Source organism: Suillus fuscotomentosus (assembly GCF_016647785.1).
Source record: "Suillus fuscotomentosus strain FC203 chromosome Unknown F5891scaffold_38, whole genome shotgun sequence".
Classification (NCBI taxonomy): domain Eukaryota; kingdom Fungi; phylum Basidiomycota; class Agaricomycetes; order Boletales; family Suillaceae; genus Suillus; species Suillus fuscotomentosus.
Genome location: NW_024539550.1, coordinates 373,447 through 393,952, shown reverse-complemented (window position 1 = coordinate 393,952; position 20,506 = coordinate 373,447). Strand labels below are relative to the sequence as shown.

The 20,506-nt window shown below is 46.5% G+C and overlaps 9 protein-coding genes across 9 annotated transcripts; 5 read left to right on the top strand and 4 right to left on the bottom strand.

Moving 5' to 3' along the window:
* Positions 1 to 230: 230 nt before the first annotated feature.
* F5891DRAFT_1279404 (uncharacterized protein) lies at positions 231 to 1,887 on the top strand (the record flags this gene model as incomplete). Its single annotated transcript, XM_041370353.1, has 1 exon — positions 231 to 1,887. The coding sequence occupies one exon, from the start codon at positions 231 to 233 to the stop codon at positions 1,815 to 1,817; it is 1,587 nt and encodes a 528-aa protein (XP_041224203.1). The 3' UTR covers positions 1,818 to 1,887.
* Positions 1,888 to 2,125: 238 nt separating this feature from the next.
* F5891DRAFT_1174113 (uncharacterized protein) lies at positions 2,126 to 2,782 on the top strand (the record flags this gene model as incomplete). Its single annotated transcript, XM_041365653.1, has 2 exons — positions 2,126 to 2,155; positions 2,312 to 2,782. The coding sequence occupies 2 exons, from the start codon at positions 2,126 to 2,128 to the stop codon at positions 2,666 to 2,668; spliced, it is 387 nt and encodes a 128-aa protein (XP_041224202.1). The 3' UTR covers positions 2,669 to 2,782.
* Positions 2,783 to 7,913: 5,131 nt separating this feature from the next.
* Positions 7,914 to 8,795, bottom strand: F5891DRAFT_955201 (uncharacterized protein; the record flags this gene model as incomplete). Its single annotated transcript, XM_041375306.1, has 1 exon — positions 7,914 to 8,795. The coding sequence occupies one exon, from the start codon at positions 8,793 to 8,795 to the stop codon at positions 7,914 to 7,916; it is 882 nt and encodes a 293-aa protein (XP_041224201.1).
* A 2,419-nt stretch (positions 8,796 to 11,214) lies between these two features.
* Positions 11,215 to 12,035, bottom strand: F5891DRAFT_1190712 (uncharacterized protein; the record flags this gene model as incomplete). The annotated part of the gene is made up of 5 exons (XM_041367345.1): positions 11,215 to 11,265; positions 11,317 to 11,343; positions 11,395 to 11,494; positions 11,545 to 11,736; positions 11,794 to 12,035. The coding sequence occupies 5 exons, from the start codon at positions 12,033 to 12,035 to the stop codon at positions 11,215 to 11,217; spliced, it is 612 nt and encodes a 203-aa protein (XP_041224200.1).
* A 960-nt stretch (positions 12,036 to 12,995) lies between these two features.
* F5891DRAFT_955269 (uncharacterized protein) lies at positions 12,996 to 13,507 on the top strand (the record flags this gene model as incomplete). The annotated part of the gene is made up of 2 exons (XM_041375311.1): positions 12,996 to 13,073; positions 13,121 to 13,507. Coding segments are annotated over 2 exons (465 nt in total), but the record flags the coding sequence as incomplete, so codon positions are not given.
* Positions 13,508 to 13,710: 203 nt separating this feature from the next.
* Positions 13,711 to 14,343, bottom strand: F5891DRAFT_981770 (uncharacterized protein; the record flags this gene model as incomplete). Its single annotated transcript, XM_041377151.1, has 4 exons — positions 13,711 to 13,849; positions 13,891 to 14,043; positions 14,095 to 14,153; positions 14,203 to 14,343. 4 exons carry the CDS (start codon positions 14,341 to 14,343, stop codon positions 13,711 to 13,713), a joined length of 492 nt encoding a protein of 163 aa, XP_041224198.1.
* Positions 14,344 to 14,653: 310 nt separating this feature from the next.
* F5891DRAFT_981769 (uncharacterized protein) lies at positions 14,654 to 15,280 on the top strand (the record flags this gene model as incomplete). Its single annotated transcript, XM_041377150.1, has 3 exons — positions 14,654 to 14,716; positions 14,763 to 14,878; positions 14,929 to 15,280. 3 exons carry the CDS (start codon positions 14,654 to 14,656, stop codon positions 15,278 to 15,280), a joined length of 531 nt encoding a protein of 176 aa, XP_041224197.1.
* A 3,547-nt stretch (positions 15,281 to 18,827) lies between these two features.
* F5891DRAFT_932255 (uncharacterized protein) lies at positions 18,828 to 19,325 on the bottom strand (the record flags this gene model as incomplete). The annotated part of the gene is made up of 1 exon (XM_041373982.1): positions 18,828 to 19,325. A coding segment is annotated over one exon (498 nt), but the record flags the coding sequence as incomplete, so codon positions are not given.
* A 125-nt stretch (positions 19,326 to 19,450) lies between these two features.
* Positions 19,451 to 19,816, top strand: F5891DRAFT_933303 (uncharacterized protein; the record flags this gene model as incomplete). The annotated part of the gene is made up of 1 exon (XM_041374001.1): positions 19,451 to 19,816. A coding segment is annotated over one exon (366 nt), but the record flags the coding sequence as incomplete, so codon positions are not given.
* Between the last annotated feature and the right edge of the window lie 690 nt (positions 19,817 to 20,506).

Below are 20,506 nucleotides of genomic sequence, written 5' to 3'. Positions count from 1 at the left end.
CCGACTCACCGTGGTCTGGTCATGGACCATGAGATCCATTTAATGGACTTGGAGGCGAGGTAGAAGAAATGTCTACATGACTTCCAACTCGAGCAGATGACTATCATATGACCTTTGGTATCATGAACGGTCATGATACGGTAACCCCTGTAGTTATTTATTTTGAAATATTAATATTGGGAGAGCCTTTGAATTCAACAAGCACAAACAACGCGTCGTTTGGAACCCTCATGTCCACAGCATACACCTTCCAGTCTCCGTCCGTCACGCTCGAAAAAGGCGCGTATCGGATGCGCGCACCACACAGCACGCGACCAGGTTCTTCTCTCAGCCAAAGCCTCATGACCGCCAAACAATCGCCATCCCACTCCCCAAACAGAAAGCTCGCGATCCTCGTCGCATTACTAGCTTTCGCATCAGTAACATGCTTTTTCTTCGCGTATCATTTATTCACCACCAGGTTCGCTCCCTATGCACAACCGCACCCGCACCGCGCTGACGCCCTCCCAAAAGCAAACCCACCCGCTCCTGACACCAAATACCTTTCCTACTTCCCTCATAGCGGATTACACAACCAACGCATCGCACTCGAGAATGCTCTCGTACTCGCTAAAGCACTTAATCGTACTCTTCTTGTTCCTTTTCTAAGGCTTGGAAAACCAATTCGATACGTTTCATTTGAAAAACTAAGACGCTTCCTTGTGCTTGGGTCTAAAACTGGGCTTGAACACTGTCCACTCGTCCCTGTCGGCATACCAGCCCCCGACGAATGTTCAGGGTACGAAGAGTGGACTTCCATCCCATGGGACCACCTCGTCGATCTACAAGGAATAGGAGAGAAGATCGGAGTGAAGATGATTCAATGGGACGGAAGCCCAGCAGCAGAATATATGAAAAAGTTTCATATCAATATCTTCGACGCGGATACCTTGACGTTGCAAGACTCTGGACCTTACGATTTTCGGTTCTTGGACACGCTTGATGATGTGTCGCCTACGCGAGACAAGTATCTCTATTCCATCTACATTCCAACACTTGCTCAGGCACCCGAGAGATTGGTGCAGATAGGAACGTTGTTCGGCTCGTCGAGGCTTAGGCTAAGACAGAATGTGAGTAAGAGCGTGCGGAAAGATGTAAGGAGCGGAATGGCGTTCACGAATCCACACCTATCTCCTGTGGCCGATACGATATATGAAGCCTTGGGCACTGTCTATATTGGTGCCCATCTTCGTGTTGGGGACGGTCAATTCGAACAACGAAGCACCGATAATGCAAGAACCATCTGGTGGAAACTCGTACACCTTGTTTGTGGACTCGATCTCGAAGAGACTCTGGCGCTTGAACAGCAGCTCAGTCCTTTCGACGAGGACCTCGATCCGCCGTTTATTCAACCGGATGTACCGAGTCTCAGGGTACCTCATCCGCCTTTGCCTCCTTTGCCGCATACATTCAAACCCAAGATCCGATGTCGTGCACCTCTGCATACTTCAGCACCGTTGCAAAGACTGAACGCTCCTCTGTACATTGCTACTGACTCCCCGAATCCTGCAGCAGACCCACTGTTTTCCGTTTACCTTCAAACTTTCCCTTGTATATTCTTCCTGTCTGATTTTACATTCCGCTTGACTCCTCTCGACGCGTTGATCAATCCGTATGACCAAGTCTTGTTGAAGGGATTTTTGATGCCGGTGTTGGACGCGATGGTGTTGGCTAGAGCGAGAGAGGTCGTTGTCACAGATGGAAGCACTTTTGGAGCGTTTGTGAAGGATGTGCTATGGAGGCGGCATTGGGGATTTGAAATCGTGCAGAGGGGATGAGTATTAGTGCTAGAATGCACGTCGAACAAAACTGATCTAGTATTGTCCAGTCAGCATCAGTGAACCCGTGAGGAAAGTAGATAGCAATAAATAACAATATATAGTACATAATCGCAAGAACTAGCATAATTTTGCTATCGACAATCACATTGTTATGTTTGACCTTATAGAGGAAAGACGCGTCCCTGATTATCGTATAAAATGTTATGAAATGCCATAATGAAAGGGAGGTTCACAACTCCGAAGCATTAAATAATTGACGTGAAAATATAAAGCTTTACAATGCTTTATCTAATTGCAAAATTTACATGATATCTGCGAGAATGATACTACCTGGAGTAAGTTAGACAGAACTATCAAAAGCGCCAGCATGACAGATTGCCTGCAACAACCTGCCATTTTGTCACCAGTACCAAATTATTCTCATCCTCAGCACTCGTTTTGTGAAGCAAATTAATTTTATTTATATTTAAATACTACATATGTAGTTACAGGACAAAAAGAAAACAGGAAAAGATAGCGGAGAGATGAATGAAAGGAGGGACCAAGGTCAGCAAGGAACCACGAAAAAAGGCCAGCAAGGAGCCACGAGGAAAGGAAAGGACCACCATGAACGGCCAGAGGAAGGAACCATGAGGGAAGGACGGACCACCACGAATGGCCAGGAAGGAACCACGAGGAAAGGAAGGGCCACGAGGAAAGGAAGGGCCACCACGAACAGCCAGGAAGGAACCATGAGGAAAGGCCAGGGAGGAACCACCACAAACGGCCAGGCAGGAACCACCACAAACGGCCAAGGAGGTACCACAAGGAAAAGGCCAGGGAGGGACCACCACAAATGGGAGGAATGAAGATGCTGAGTCGAGAGGTGGTGGTAGTAGCGGTGAAAGAAGGATTGAAAGGAACTTGCGTGTAAATTTCCGTCCTGCGCAAACAATGACAAATCAATTTCAACCACTTGCGCTGGTCACATGATTTGAGGTTGTCCGAAAATTCTAAGGTAAAATTTGAGGCTGAGGTGATAGTCACGTGCATGATTTTGGATGACATTGTAATTCACGCAATATTTGAACCGATCTATATAGTTTTGTAAGTCAAAAATAAATGAGGTAATATGATGTTGCTCAACAAACGGTACCTAATTACACTATCATACCTCGCTGGTTGAAGCTCTCATAAGAATATAAATTAGGTTACAAGTGCTAACGGTTCTTTCCACGATAAAGTCTTATATCACTTGGTAGTTTAAAACATAAATGAGGGAACATGGCATGAGTCAACAAATATAACTTAACCATGCTATTGCATATTGATTGCTGCAACGGCGCAATGTTGTAATCTTGTTGCGAACTCCTCATGGTAAAATGAATTTTCAGAGATTCATGGCTATGTACCGATAACTAATATTTATTGCTGTATACATAGGTATATTCAGCCGTAGCAAAATGATATCATCTTATACTTCCCATGGCTACAAAATCAAGGACTCATGAATTCACTGATGCACGCACTCAGGTGCACGTCTCAGATATACCTTACACCATATCTCACCCGAACTCAAAGTACTAGTGACCGGATAACTTCATGGTTCCCAGTAGTTTCAGGAAACAAAACATCAGGAGCATGACACTACCCACATAGGTTGACTGTTGATGCTACTGTTCTGATCAAAGATGCTCATCCCGGTCGCCTTTCTTTAGCGAAACAAGTCGCTGACACCCATGTTGTGGTGATCTCTGACTCAGATGACACCTGGATCAGTATTAGTAGTACAATGACTCTGCTTCCATTTTGAGGTCTTGACTAATCGGAGATGTCACTAGTGCAGCGCTTTGGGGATAAGTATGTAATTAACGGTTGACATGGGTACTATGACATTTCAGGTACTTTTTGAACATGCACAACTAGCTACAGCTGGTCTTCCACCCTCACATTTCTCAATCTTTGAGGTTCACCTTGTCGCGGTTCACAAGTAAAGGCAAAGTTTTATTAGGTACTATTTATGAGAAGGAGAATGGGGAGGTGGGAGTTAGTGATAGGTTTTCGGGCAAATGTGCGCAGCACTTTCTGGCCCCGGGGAAATGTCTAAAGGAGAGTTGAGCTGCGATTCCCAAGATTTTAGGAGTTCAGCGACGCATTGAGCAAAACTCAGATTCCCAAATTGTAGGAGACGGACAAGGTACTCACATTTAAGTTTCTAGTCTTCGATTGACATCTAGCGCGCCAGGGGTATCATGTAACGAAGGAATTGGTCATGCAAGGTAGGTATGGCTTGCATGTATGGGGCCATTATTTGAGCATGTTTCCTCAGATATATGAGGAATGCATCGCTCGCCCATCGGCCCTTTATCTTGACTACGTCGAAGGGGATGTTCCACAGCAAGTATTCTAAGGTGGATCCAATTCGGATTCCATGTCCTTGTAAAGGTTCATGGCCTGCGGCTCTTGTTGCAGTGGCTAGCCTGCTTAGGAATTTCGGTTTCGTGAGTGGGCGGTGGGTGTTGTCTTTGTGCCGGTATGCGAAGAGGGCAAAATTGGATGGGGGTTGATTGATCTGCAGGTGATTGAGAAAAGCTTCTTCTGGGTCTGATGGTCTGATCTGTTTGGCCCAATGGACATCTTCACCTTCTGGTGCTGATTTCGTCCGAGGCAGGTGGAAATTCTTGGTGATAAGGTTCTGTTGGTCTCGCATGTCTTTGACGTTGTCCAGTGAGACATGCACCTTTGGGTCGAAGGCATTGAGACGAGGGACTGTGAACTCACCGACCCTGGCGGTAGCATAGAATATGGTCGTGAGGCAAGTGAATACTGAAGCATCTGAGGGATTGTTTAGATTGAGTTTTTCTTGTATAGTGACGATGAGGTTGATGGTATAGGGTTCGTGTTTGTCTCTTTTGGTGCTGGTGGGTGTTAAAGATACGGCCGCTTTTAACATGGCATCTATACTGGCATCATTTAAAGACCATTCTGCACCGTGCACGATGTGCCATGCGCATACTCCATTGACGTAGTTGGACACCGTTTTTCCAGAGTAATGGCCGACCATGCATGATATGAACGATTCAATTAGGATATTGCTTGCTGGGGCTCTCTGTTCTTCTGGGATGGTCTTACTGTCACAGAAGACGTGGAACACGAGAAGCCTGGATCCGTACATCTCTCGAGTACTCTCTGCGTATGCGTGGACCATCATGTCCTGGATCCGGTCTATATCAGCGGCACTCAAGGGGAGATGCTTTCCTTGTGCATCTTTTGACAAGCACTTCGTCAGTGGCTGCCAGAGGTACAGCCTGTCCTTTGCAGGGCAATGCAGGCGCAGCTGGCAGGGGATGGGAGTTAGGTTTGCACTATAGGCTACGCTTGCTAGGTAAAGGTCTGACCTGTACTTCTGAGGTATTTTGCTTACAAGTTCTTTGACACTTTGAAGAGCCTATTTCCTTCTGCCTCAAATTTGTGGTTGATGCGGGTGCGACACTGGTATTCGTCTTTCCTGTGTCCTCTGCCCATTGGGTGAAACAATTCGTGTGAGCGGGACTGGGACTGGTCGCTTCGATTCGGGTTGCTCGAAGGAGGGAATGGGGGTTCGGAGGCTTCTGTGAGGAAGGGCAGTAGTTCTGATGGGATTGGGATGGGAGGAAGCCTGTCACATGCGGGGGGATATATCCTGCGGGAAGGTCTGTCTGCCGTGTTCTCTTTACTTGGTATGTACTGAGTAAGAATTGTGCATTTGGAATTAGCAGCGACCCGGTGAATTCGTTTGAAGACTTTGTTACATGCCTGGCTCCTGCTGCATCCTTTCCACCAACCCTCAACGACTCCCCAATTATTGCCATATACTTTGAAGTAGGTTCTGGGGGGGCAAGCATTCGTGATTTATTGCACGAGAAGTTCGAACCCCATGCTTTCTGCCCAGCCGATATCGCGCCCATCTCTCTTCCATCCTGGTAAGAGCTTCCATGCGCGCCATTTTCCGTTGATGACGATTCTGATCCCATGACCAGAGCTAGCGTCAAAATAGGCGTTGAAGTCGTGTAGACACACAGTCCTGGGATTGGGCATGTGACATGGGTGTAACTGAGGGTGTTCTCCCACCACTTAATGTCGTCTGGAGTACTGCGTGGGGGAGTTCTGGCCATGTGCGGGTGGTCTTCGAAAATGCACAGCATTTTTTCCAGGCTGGTAAGGTATGCGCGGCCAGCCGGTTTGATAAGCGATGCATGTAAGAGTTTTCCATAGAGTTTCTGAACTTCTTGAAGGATGTGAGTTCTCTTAGCTTGCCATGCCTTGATGGCCTCAAGGTACTTAACATGTTTCTTGTTTGACAATGCAACTGTCCATCTGTCAATGTCCCATGCCAGTCCAATGTATGGTGGCTCATCACTGAAGGGTTTGTCCTTGTACAACTCCCAAATGATCCCCAGGGTGGTAGAGAGGGTGTCAATGTCTTCCATACCATATGTGAACTGCGCTTCTGCGCTAGAACGCGGTGAGTGGTCCGAAAGATCCCGAATGGGGAAGTGCACATCTTCATCAAATTCTTCTTGTGATCTGTCTGATAAGGTTTCCCCCCTGTACCACTTACGTCCGCCGTTCGTGATGGTGCCTCCGTTCCTCGTGATTTCATTTGCCCACGACTTCCGTCTTCTATTATATTCTTCCATGTATATCTTCTTAATACGGAAAAATAGATGGTCATTGACCCATTTTGACAAAGGGCCGATGCCTTTGGATTGGAATATATTAGCGCTGGCATTAGCCACATTTCTGTAAATACTAGCTGATGGACTGAAACTGAAGCAAAAGGATGTATCAATGGTGAAGGCGTCTTCACCCAGCCATATTGCCAGTCTCACCCATTGAGATTGGTGCAGTGGAATGGTCCTGTATGCTTCGGCCACATCATGAATGGCTCCTTGAGAGCCTGGAGGGAGATGCCATATCGTTCGGCAAATGGTTGCAAATGTGCCATAGGTGCAGGGGAATAAATCAGAGTCGATTCTTGAATTAATAGAGCTAATAGTGGGGAGTGGATTGATAGGGTAGGATAAGTTCTGTACAAGGCGGAATTTCCCTGGTTTGCCAGGTTTTGGAACAAGTGAGAGTGGGGCCATTTGGAAACTTCCAACAGCTGATTCGAGATCTCTGCCTATGAACGGGCCAATGAAGCATCCTTTCGAAAATTCACATTCAACGATTTGTTGGAAAACTTCTCTGTGTTCAATGATGGAGGCGCTATTAAGGGGTGTATATGTACATCTAATTGGGGGTATGCCTCCCGAAAAACCGAAGATGAGTCCTTCTGTAATGGACAGGTATTTATCCAGCAGGTCCGCTTCCGCCAGTAAGCGGTGCCAGTTCTCTGGGTTATATGGTGTGTGTGCCCTAAGCCTTCTTGCCTCGATGGCATGACTGAGCTCCATGTTCTTTGCTTCCACAACCTGAGCATTCATGTGGTGCTTCGTGGTTTGGAATCTGGCAACCCCCGGGGCATTGCCACTTGTAACACACCGGGATTCCCTGGGGATTGACAATACGTCCGTCTTCCATTTGACGACAGTGAGTGTTGGCGCCATCCCACGTGGTGAGAGATGTGCACTGTCCAATATTGTGTGCAAAGCGGCTGAGGCAAAGGGCGCAGGCTGAGCGGCCGCGAGAGCCTGCGCCATGAGAAAAACCCCTTTGATGTTGTTGGCGGTCATGGGTGTTGTTCGGGGAGGTCTGTTTGCTTTTCTGGTTGTCCGGTTTCTGCGTGGGGGAGTGTGATCTTGAGTTACGGTTCCGGTGATCGTTGAAACTGTCCTGAGGGTCTCGGTAGCTCGACCTCCGGTGCTGGTTCGACGATGTGTCTCTGCTGGAGGTCTACATGGTGTCGTAGTGTTGGTCGTCCATGTTATGATTGTGGGCATCCGCGTTATGTATGCAGGCATCCATGTAGATGGGGTTACGGGCATCCACGGGAGAACGTCGCAGGCATCCGCGGGATCATCATCGCGGGCATCCGTGTCAGACGGGGATATTGTTCGTTGCATGTACAACATTTGTGAGTGAAGAAAGGAAAGGTTCATAAATTAGTGAGTTTATTCGGCATTGGTTTGGTTAAGGACATACAATGTTTAATGTGCGAGATCGAACTTTGTCCCACAATTCTTCGTTAATCGTGCAGATGAGGTTCTCATTGACATTGCCAATGTTGAAACCTTCATCTCGTTTGAGACGATCATGCCAGTCTTGATGTACACAGGACGCATATGTCAGGATCACCATATCCCCAATGTTGCTGTTGTTCTGTATTGAGTGGTTCTCGAGGTGCCAGAAAAACAGGGAGAGTGCATCTATGTGAGGCCAGGGCCATTTAGCTTTGCTTATTTGTATGAGGAACAGATTCTTGGCTTGTAGAAAAATTGAGAATGATAACTCATGGTCCACTATGGCTGCCTTCAACGCTTTGAACACTGATGTAGGTCGCAGCATGAGTTGGTCGTCGGTCCTCGTTATGCTTAAGTCATTCTCTGCTATCAAACGCGAAGACTTTAGGGCATCTCTGCAACCTTCCGGAGAGAAGTACCACAGTTCTACATATTCAAAATTGGTGAGTTTCTGAATCGCATATTGGGCAGGGCGAGGAGTTAGATAATCCCCTATGGATGATGCTTTGTCGAAGCTGTTCATCTTCGGTTTCTTCTTCTCTGCTTCTAAGCGCTCCCTCTCTGCTTCAGCTTCATGTTGGGCACATTCTGCATCTTCCTGGGTGATTCTTGCTCTTTCCACTTCTGCTAATACTCTGGCTTCTGCTTCTTGATCTTGATTCCATTCTGCTATCCTTGTGTTGTGGTCTGCATTCCATGTGTCTGAGAGGCGTGTCATGACCTCTTCTTCGGTCTGATTTGTGGCCGCTTGGAGGTCCATGCGAATTCCTGCATATGCGTTACCGGCAAAGTCTGGGATTACTTTGAGTGTGGGGTCGGTGACTAAAGCCATTATGGTTGATATTTAGGAATAATCAGGTTGTATGGTTTTGAACAGTGTTTTTAGTTTTAAGAGAGTGTCTTAAGTAAAAATAGAAGCGAGCAGAGTGAGGCTCAGTGAGCTGCACGGTGACGAACAGTGATTGTGGCACGAAAGCAAGAGTTTCGGTGCCGCGTCTCTTGTTCACTCGAAGACCTTACTCTATTTTTCCTCTCATACCTCATTACATAATAGAGTGCCAACTTATCTATATCATCAATCATCACTTCACTGCCTAGATTCTCATTAACCAGGCACTTTCAACTTTACTCTGGATAGTCATTAGTACACCCTTGCTGTCTGTGGGTCATGCACAGCCAGGGCGTATTTCGAGTGGTGGGATAAGGTTGACTTATCCAACACTCGATAGTACGCCCTGGCTGTGAATATATTCATATACCATACTGACGGGTATGACCACAGGTAGCACATCTTTGCACTGTACCCATCTATACCCTAATTGAGCTCGGAGTTTCTGGCCAGCGTAACTCCTTGTTGTCTTTGAACTTTGTGGAGTGATGGGTGCTGCCATTGTGCTGCTGCTTGTTTTCCTTGCTTATATGTAGGCACATTTGAATCTTAGTTCTGATTCACCCTTGAATTTGATACCAATGTCCACAGAGGCACATTCACTCCCTTCTCCGTCCGATGAGCAAGCGTACATGTACGTATCTTGAAGCCGGACACCTCATCGTTCCTTTGAGTCTAATGGTAGCTGGTCAATTGGACAATCCCATAACTTTCCCCCCACTCACATTCCTACTGCATCATTCAAAGACCAATAAGCGGTGTAGGGATTCATTTCTGGCTGGGCTTGTAGAGACTGTTTTTACCTTACCTTATGTTGGCACTTTTGTAGCTTACATAATCAATCAATCTTTTCACCAGTTACCAGTATGAGTCTGAGTGCTCAGTAGTTTTCTATGATATTTCCTCTCCTCTGAGCCTTGAGTCTGGTCCAGAAACCCTTTAGGGTCGAATAGCAGCTAGGTTCTGCAAGACCCAACACATTGTTCAGACTCACCATCTGAATTGTTGTACCTTCAGCGGGTTGTTTTCGACCTAGGAATCCACAGGAACATCAAAGAGTTTGCGCCTGCTGCAAAATCAGTGGTGCCTGATGTGAAGCAGACTGCGGCAGAGTCTTTGGTTGATCAATCCATATGACCAGGTCTTGTTAAAGGGATTTTTTATTGCGGTGTTGGACGTGATGGTGTTGGCTAGAGCGAGAGAGGTCATTGTCATGGATGGAAGCACTTTTGGAGCATTTGTGAAGGATGTGCTGTGGAGGTGGCATTGGGGATTTGAAATCGTGCAGAGGGGATAAGTACTAGAATGCATGTCGAACAAAACTGATCTAGCGTTGGCCAGTCACGCACGGAGGTGCACGTCTCAGATAGACCTTACACCAAATTGTACCTCACCTGAACCCAAAATACTAGTGACTGGATAACTTCATGATTCTCAGTAATTTCAAGAAACAAAATATCAAGAGCATGACACTACCCATATAGATTGGTGCCACTGTTCTGATCAAAGATGCTCACCTCGGTCACCTTTCTTTGGCGAAACAAGTCACTGACACCCATGTCATGGTGATCCCTGATAACACCTGGATCAGTACTAGTAGTACAAATCAGTCAATGACTCTGTCTTCCTTCTATTCTAAGGTCTTGACTAAGGGGGATCTAGTAGGCTAACATGAGGTTTCTGGACGAACGGATCCATCGGAGATGTCACTAGTGCAGCGCTTTGGGGATAATTATGTAATTGACGGTTGATTTGGGTATGACGAATCGTGGTACTTTTTGAACACCACAACTACTCACATTTCTCAACTTATCTATATCATCCAGCATTGATACCCAGTAAGAACTGGTTGTGATGGGAAAGGACTGTATGTGTTGGGATGTGTTGATGAAAGTGATCGTGAAGAAAATACTAGCAGGGCACATTCCGGTTATAAAGTGGGACAACCCGCACATTTTCTATATGTTGGTGCGAGATCCCTAATGCCCTCATATGTTTTTTTTTGCGAAAACACATCAGAATCATGTAGTAGCATATAGTCAAACAGTCTTGGTGCTGTATCAGAATGTACTCAAATAGTCTCAAATATGGTTTTATTGTGTATTGCATGCTTTTCACTTGCGTCTCGAAATATGCGCAGGTAGCATTGGATGTGATATTATTGTACAACTGGGAGTACTAAAATAACAAACAGCTATGAAAACATGTCGACAATGGGTGCGTGAAGGTATCGAAAGTGCGTTGGAAAGAGTCCATGAATGGGGGAAGTCTAATGAGACCGAATCTGAAACATGCGGCGGAGAGCGGGGGAAGTCTAATGAGACTGAATCAGAAACATGCGATGGAGAGGAATGGGGTAAGTCTAATGCAATGTGCTGTTGTAGACTGTCTTGTCCCAAGCATTATTGGCAACCTGCACGCTGTGTCAAAAACACAACTGGCACAATAGAGACATGCAACTCACTAGCTCTGCTGCCTCGTTATCATATTCCTGAAATTCACCATGAATGTAGCATGTATATACGGCGACAAAATGACTTACCTTGCACTGGTCCGCAGAGAGATCCCTGTAATAAACACAAAATTCTTCTGTTGTCTTGTTGCTCTCAACTTGCTTGAGCCAACGATGCGCACATAGATTACTAGAAACTTGTAAGTAATGTGATTAGTGCAATTTGAAGGATCCACGTACTGTCCATTTTTAGTTTGACTTGGATGCATCTTACCCTTGCTGATTTTGCTGCCCCTCCCATTTGCAGCGTCGCTGGCCTTGCCTGGGCCCTTTATAGACGTCAAGCCAGAAGCTGAAAGACTCAGAGGAGGATCAATAGAGGGTGGGAGAGGTGGTATCATCGTGCCGACAGCAGCTAGAGCGAGTGTAGAACTATTGAAGCATATTCAAGTTATCCAATGATTGACAAAAACAGCACAAAAAATGTACAGTGGGTTTGTCATATTGATTTTAATGATTGGCTGCAGTGCAATGCTAGGTGCTGCCACTGGTGGTGGGGGAATATTCTCCTTCTCGGTTGGCACAGTAACTGTGGTACTAGGTACTGGCGGGGGGATACTCTGCTTCTCTGTCGTGGTTGGCAAAATTTGAACAGACTTTGGGGAAGCTGCAGTGTCAGGCAACTTTGGAGATGGTGTGTCTAGTAAATCAAGTGATTGCAGGGGCAACATAGCCGGGGAGAGTGGAGCTAGTGGTAAATTCGGAGACGGTGTAGAGACTCGCGCTGAAGGTACAACAATTCAGATGGTGAGTCTGAACAATGTTGGGTCTTGCAGAACCTAGCTGCTATTCGACCCTAAAGGGTTTCTGGACTAGGCTTAAGGCTCAGAGGATAGGAAATATCATAAAAACTACTGAGGACTCTGACTCATACTGGTAACTGGTGAAAAGATTGATTGATTATGTAAGCTACAAAAGTGCCAACATAAGGTAAGGTAAAAACAGTCTCTACAAGCCCAACCAGAAATGAATCCCTACAGTGCGTCTCAATGCCGAATATCCGGCCTTTACCCATACATTCCTATATGCTACAGCTCTAATCCTAAGGACCAGTCTCGCACGCACTCGCGCGTGCCTTCTCCTAGGTCTTTGTGCTATTGTCCGTCCATTCGTCCCATGTCCTTACTGATTTGCTGGTGCGTTATTCCTATCTTGTCCATTGAACTAATGAAATCTTCGGTCCGACGTCCGCACTACATATAGAAAGTCTATTTAAACTTAGTTATAATTAGAGTTGATATGGTTACTCGGTTCGGGAGCGCGCTCGGAAGCGCGCCGCTTAGCGTAATCTCCATTCTTAAATACAGAAGGGTTTCCTTTGGTTCTGGTACTTACTTTCCCCTTATCTTTGTGTACTGGAAAGTGTATAGATCACCTCCTCACTTGTTATCAGATCTTATTCTCCTGTCAATCATCCATCTGTGCATTCACTCCTCAATAGGACCTTTCCTTTAACGCTCAAGGCGCGCCTTCGCTTCGCGCGCGCGCGCATTCTCGAACCTCCTGCTCACGCGCGCATTATCTTCTCGCGCCTGTTAGCGCCCGCCTAGCTCATAGAGTTTCCCTCCACTTTTATTTCGAGGAACTTCTCTCAGTGGTTGTCCTTTGGGTCGAGTCGTTGTCTCGTATCCAATGGACAAATTGCTCGTTCGGCTTGGCAAGAGATGCTCAAATCATTGGATCAAACACGCATGTTGCGCAATGTGAAGGTGAGCATTTCTGGTATTATATTTTGTAAAATACTGATGTACTGTAGCTAAAATACGATGGGCAGATTCGATTCGGTGAAGTTTTATACTTCACCAGGTTGTCAGTTGAAGCTGACCCTAACAATGATCGCGACTGGCGTTTTGCAGATGTGGCCATCATTTGCCTGTACTCCCATCCAGATGAAGACCTCCTCTGGCTCTCCTCGCAGACCGTTGTATCTTGCTCCCGACTTGAGGACATCTATGTTGTTGATGTTAAGCAGATCCTCAGTGTGGTTGCTATGATTCCACACACACCAACGTTACCGTCAGGAGCTACGGAGGCCCGATTTTTTATGATGGAGAAGCCAGGATTAGATATCTCGCCTCTCAGTGGAAATGCCGCTAATGTCAATCATTTGGATGATAATTATAATGCTCCAGATGTAGAGTAGTCAGGTGCTTGTTTCATTACAATTTGAGTTACATTGCAAGTATAATAATGACAATACAAGTTATAGAGCTATTATCATGCGAGGTATCGGTTACAACAGAGTGCAAAATTAGATGAGTAGAGCAGAATATGTGAACAAAACATCACAAAGCGGCATGCATCAAAAAAAGAATGGTCGTGATCGTTCCAAAAAATGATTGGGAGTCAATACCCTGAATACTCCTCGAACTTATGTTTCCGCTCTTGAATATCTGCTACCTTCTGCAGAATCTCAGATGGATCAAAAAGTCGGATGATGTGACGCCAAGGGCGGGACTGTGGACGTAAGATAGCCCAGAAAAATCTAACTTGAAATGAATGTCACATAAACAGTCAAAAATGTACCTTGCAGACAGATACAACAAGTTGTTATCCTCCTGCTTTATTTTGAGATCCTCCGAGTCCCCTTCGGCTATCATGGTATCGTCTTCTTCAAACTTCACTGCATCATTGCACTCTGCTTCTTTCTCCTTTGGCTCGCTCTCAGTTTGGACAGCACTGTAGTACATAAATCAAATGAATCTGTTTGATGACGATTCAAATACTCACTGTGTCATGCTTGGTTTCAGCTGAGGGTCTGCACCTTCATGAAGACGGAAAACAATAGTCTAAAAGATTATGATATATATTAGTTAAGCCGAAAGAGAAAAGATTGACCTTGGTTCTGGGAGTATCAAATGAGACTTTGATGCAGTAGTGATTCCAGTTAGGCAGAACACCATCAAACTCTAGGAAAACAACATCTCCACATACATCCACAGTATGAGTCTTATCCACAAGTTCATTAGTCGAGGACATAATAATAATAGCCGAATTTTGAAGTGAGAGTTTAAACGAGTGCGTGGATTGGACTTTGAGATAATCAGCTTCAACTCTAGAGTTATGGCGGAAAAGTCTGGCGGAGCTTTTATTATTGGACTTGCTAGTTACTAGTATATGTTGAAGTCTGTCTCTTACCAGACTGTTGACCATGTTTCCATCCAGTGACAGTGGGGGCTCTCGTTTTAACAGCGGGTCTTTCTTTCATGCTACACCCTCTAGTAATAATTAACAGGATCATCCACATTGGGGAGGATACTCCCCCTCCCCCCTATCTCCTGGTGTTCCTATGTCGTTACCAGAGGATCCCTGCATGGATTCAATTACACCACATCTGCAACGGTTCTCACAGGTAAGTACTCTGTGACTGGTTCTTACACTTATAAATGTATTTTTAGGGTGCATATATGCAGCTTAGTATTCAGGAGAATCAGCAAGTGCTGGCCTTGCGTGAACACTGCAAAGTGTTAGAGCTGCAAATAGTCAAATTGACTAGCGAGCATGACACACTCAAGTATATGTTCACCAGCGAGTCTTCATTTGTTCAAACCAATCATTTTTTAGATCAATGTTTCAGCAGCTCACAAGCGCTATTCAGCTACCACAAACAGACTTAGGCCTTGAGCTTGATTCTGTCATTCCTCCAGTACAACCTGTCACTAAGCGCCCTACCCGCCTAACTCATCCATATGTTCAATTTTGGACCAACGAAGACTTCATAGCATGGCTGGATTCTCCTGATGGCCGTCAAGCCAACCACGGGAAAGTACCATACCTCGAGGACAAAAAAGGTGACCCACTTACAGATACGATGATCAAGGCTATTCAGAAGCTGCTTCATGGTGCTTGGGCAGAACTTATCAGGCGCAAACTTGCACCAAAGACGTGGGGTAAAGCATCTGCACCTGCACGATAGGTTGTTCACACCCTGCTGGAGAACACATATCCGTTGTTTAAGTTTGCTGATGACGGTTGGAAGCTCGATTATCTCATCAGCACCTCATATTCTGCCTGGCGATGAAATCATGTTGATGACCATGGAAACTGGAAGAAGAAGAACATTGACGACGACGATGAGGATGAGGAGGAGGAGAGTAGTGGATGTTCTTCCAATGCCAGGGGTAAGAAACGTAAGCAGTCGAAGAACTCTTTCAAGTCTGACGTTCCCGAGAAAAAAATAAAAGGTATGATTTTAATATAACACATCATCCTACTAACTATCCTCTGTAGTCGATCCTATTCCTATTAGTGTGCTGCTCTCTCCTAGTCCAAGTCTCACTCCTTCTCGAGCACCGTTGTAGATGAGGAATCTTGACTATACGTGAAAACACTTAAAACAAAAGGGTGCTCAACAGCAAGACCAGGATACGAGACAACGACTCGACCCAAAGGACAACCACTGAGAGAAGTTCCTCAAAATAAAAGTGGAGGGAAACTCTATGAGCTAGGCGGGCGCTAACAGGCGCGAGAAGATAATGCGCGCGTGAGCAGGAGGTTCGAGAATGCGCGCGCGCGCGAAGCGAAGGCGCGCCTTGAGCGTTAAAGGAAAGGTCCTATTGAGGAGTGAATGCACAGATGGATGATTGACAGGAGAATAAGATCTGATAACAAGTGAGGAGGTGATCTATACACTTTCCAGTACACAAAGATAAGGGGAAAGTAAGTACCAGAACCAAAGGAAACCCTTCTGTATTTAAGAATGGAGATTACGCTAAGCGGCGCGCTTCCGAGCGCGCTCCCGAACCGAGTAACCATATCAACTCTAATTATAACTAAGTTTAAATAGACTTTCTATATGTAGTGCGGACGTCGGACCGAAGATTTCATTAGTTCAATGGACAAGATAGGAATAACGCACCAGCAAATCAGTAAGGACATGGGACGAATGGACGGACAATAGCACAAAGACCTAGGAGAAGGCGCACGAAGCGCGCATAGCGCATGCGCAGGTAAGGCGCGCCTAAGTGCGCGCGAGTACGGATAAGGCGCGCGCGAGTGCACGCGAGACTGGTCCTTAGGATTAGAGCTGTAGCATATAGGAATGTATGGGTAAAGGCCGGATATTCGGCATTGAGACGCGCGAGTCTCTACAGCGCATAGCTTGTGCAGCAGCTCCAACTGGCGAGAACATGTACCTATCCCGTTTTCACAATAGTGTGTATCCATCACCCAGGTCTACCGAACCTTCTGGGAGACCTTTTGCAGGTTCATTGAGGTCAGGTATAATAGATGAAAGGGTATTCACTTTACAACGGCGAACCCCCTCCTGTGACAAGTTTGCATAAGGCCGCGATGGTTGGCGTATCTCTTGGCCAAGGTTACCAATCATCCATTCCATTGTCCATTGTGCATAGCACACTGGTGGACCTTTCTGAATGGTCTCCGCGACGAGATGGTTAGTTTGGTGGACACAGGGGTGGACGAAGTGCAGGTGATCTTCTCTGAGTTGATAGTAGATAAGCTCGAATTCCCACTCCCAGGCACAAAGAAGTACATTGGCTTGTTGGAGATCATGGAACGTCGCTGAAAAAATAAACACAGGTTACAAGACATGGGAGTTCCAGCTCTATATGTTCAGTCTCGGCCCTGCACTGCTCTATAATGTTCTGCCTCAGCAATACTGGGCTAATTATTGTAGGCTTGTCCGTGGCTTTCAACTTATGTGCCAACACGCCATCACTACACAAGGTTTGCGGTCAAACGAGGGGGGTAGATATGGACCTGCACGTTCTACTGATTCTCCATGTGCGCTCCAGGTTTCTGCATCTTGAAGAACTGCCCAGTCCCATGTAGCTACATCATCTGTGGGGCCACAATCAATTGTTCCACGCCAGAGATCGAGACACAGATCACTTAAGTTTGCAGCAAGGTGCATGATGTCCGTGGTCATGCAGTGTGGAACACCGAGACAATGAGAAGGGCTAAGGCCCATAATGAGGGGAGGCTTGGTGATACCTGTTTCCATTTTTCGCATATCCAGCTGCCGCTGATTTTGAGATGCTACAAGCCGACGTAGGTTTTCAGTATAGTCTAAAGATCCTCCCAGAGGAAGTCTGCACACATCAATGTCTGGATGGTCACTACCCTCGGCACACCAATCTCATGGCTTGAGAAGTGCAGGGTAATAGTGTGTCGCGCGAGTTTTGCGTCTGCCTCTGACTCCACAATAGATACAGCAGCCATTCTTTCTGCTGTGTCCAACCATACCATCCCAATAGACAAGTCCAGGGCCGTCAGCAGTGGTGAAAAGCAGATGGAGATTGGAGATGAAACAGTGTAGAGAATCATGCCTCTCATGGCGTGATATGGCAATTTCCACTAGGGAGTATACAGCACAAACTCGCAGCACCACTCTGTGTACTGTCCACAGCTATTCCTATATGAGGCGCAGCTTTCCCGCGCAACACGCGCCATTCCCGTGCTTCACGATGTATACGCACGCGCGCGTTCCTGCGCTTGAGCGCCCTATAGCGCCAGCCATCCAGATGCATCCATCCACTGTCCTCCAAGTTCTCTAGTGCGTATATTTCTCTTTCTCTCATTTGTATATTATTCCACCTTATTTTTATCATGGACCCTTACTTATATATATCTCTACATACCTACTCGGTAGCGCTTCGGCTCCACATTACAGCGCTTAGGCGCGCTATATAAGCGCCAGCAGTACATAGTACTACTCACTTTACATTTTTACCACTTACCTTACCTTACTTTACTTTCCACCCACTATCTACCTAGAAGAACATAGTAGAAATCCATTTTGTCTATACTTCACATCTCTTTTCACTTATCTTGCATCATATCCTCACTTAAGCTTACTCCTTCTCATTTCCGCACACGCGCGCGCGCATTCCCGCGCCTTCGTGCCTTGCGCGCACCTGCGCTTTCTCACGCTTCGCTTCAGCGCGTACCTCTAGATCTTCGCTGCACTCACTTCCCCTTTAGGGTCGAACGCACTTGTCTCCTCAGGTAACGCAGACTAGGCAACGCGCGACCTTACAACATTTTTTTAGATACAGTTAGGAGCTTCATTTGTTCCTCTCTGTATTGTTGTTTCTACAACGGACATCACAAGATGCATCCCAGACAGTTAGCCCTTCGTTTTGAAGTGCTGTGAGATGGTGAAGACCAACAGCGAGGAAGGAGTCTACGTTTTTAGGTTTGTTAGGGCCTGGTATAAATCCACCTGGGCGAACGTGCAGTTTGCAATAGCATTTGTTAGGAGCCAGGTTTAGGATGACCTACATGTACATCCAGCAATCAGATTGTTTACTCTCATAAAGCTGTGCCCCGTTGAGCGATACCATGAGAACTATGTCATTTTCCTTGATGTCGCCGTCAAGAACTGCTCCAAGGTAATCATAACCCATGGTGATATCATCCACGATCGGAATCTTCATGATTCTCTCTATTTGTGCAAGAATCTCCTGCGTGTGTTCATGAAGATATCGCATACTCCATGCGTTCTCAGGATCACGATACAGTGACTGGAGCTGCAGGCCAAGAGGGATAGTAATGAGCTTCTGGGCGGTGACTCTACTGCGTCCGTTGCTTGCTTGAAGCTTCACCTGGTCCCAACGTGACGTGGTACACATAGGACAGTTATCCAGGTCTGCATATGGGCTGGTAAATGCAAGGCAAGATTTTGGGCACATATCGTGCTCGATCGATTCAACACCAGTATACTGACTAATGAGTTTCTCCACACTATAGAAACTGAGGAGGTCATCGACACCATCCGCACCAGCAAAGTTCTGTGTGGTGGCTCTGCAAATGCGATTGTACACATCTTGCAAGGCATGCTCGAGTGCAAGGTACATTGAAATACTCTGGCATACTCCTGGGCTATCGATCACAATAGGTCCTTGGGGGGGATTGTGGAGCCGCTCGAGGGCATCATCACTCAAATTTACAATTGGTTCATTGAGTGAGGCATTCCTTATAGCAAGGATGAAATCCATTATTTCTCGGATTTTGGGAAGAATGGCACTTTGTGCCAGAGTAACAATATCAATGTTGGGTCACTGCCGGTGCTCTATTCTAATCTCATACTGCTGTTGCTGTTGCTGCAGTGGATCTGGGGGTCCGTCTGGGTGCGGAGGTTCATCTGGGTCAGGAGGCTGCAGTGGATCTGGGGGTCCGTCTGGGTGCAGAGGTTCGTCTGGGTCAGGAGGCTGCGATGGATCTGGGGGATTGTCTGGGTGTGGAGGCTCGTCTGGGTGCGGAGGCTTGTCTGGGTGCAGAAGCTTGTCTGGGTGCAGAGGTTCGTCTGGGTGCAGAGGTGCATCTGAGTGCGGAGGCTTGTCTGGGTGCAGAGGCTCGTCTGGGTGTGGAGGTTCATCTGGGTGCAGAGGTGCGTCTGGGTGCGGAGGTTCGTCTGGGTGCAGAGGTTCGTCTGGGTGCAGAGGTGCGTCTGAGTGCAGAGGTGCATCTGCATCAGAAAATCGGTGAGGGGATGGTTTTCCTAGTTGTATTTGGTAATATCAGATCAGAAATTCATGAGATTACATGCAAAAACAAAGGTAGATAAAGTAATATACAAGAAAAACAAACTGAAATTCAAGGATAAAATATGACAAGAAACCTACAATTCAGATGAAAATAGGTCTTGATCACGCAAGTGCACCAGCATTTCTCGACCGAATGGTAACCAATGGCATCACATTGTAATCCAGCGCATCACAATGCTCGGCCTTAAAGGAAGCTTATGTAAGTGGGCCATCTGAAATTTCGTCAAGTTCAACTTTCTACCGCTACTTCCCTTTCAACCACTACCACCGCTATTATTATTATTTTGCCCTCCTCACTCAAGGTCACTCCGTGGTTCTTTGTCATGGTCCTAACTCCCCTTCAATGGTTGGCCCCCAATGGTACCTCCTCAATCCTGGTCCTTCCTCGCGATCTCGGTCCTTCCTGGTGGTCGTGGTCCTTCGTCATGGTCCTGGTCCTTTCTCGCAGTTCTGGTCCTTTCTCGCGGCCCTGGTCCTTCCTCACGGTCTTGGTTCTTCCTCGCGGTCCTGGTATTTCCTCGTGGTCCTGGTCCTTCTTCATGGTTGTGGCCCTTCGTGGATCTGGATCTGGACCCTACTTCCTCGTCCATACTCTTTTCTTATCTTGTTGCTTCCATTTGTTGTAGAATTAC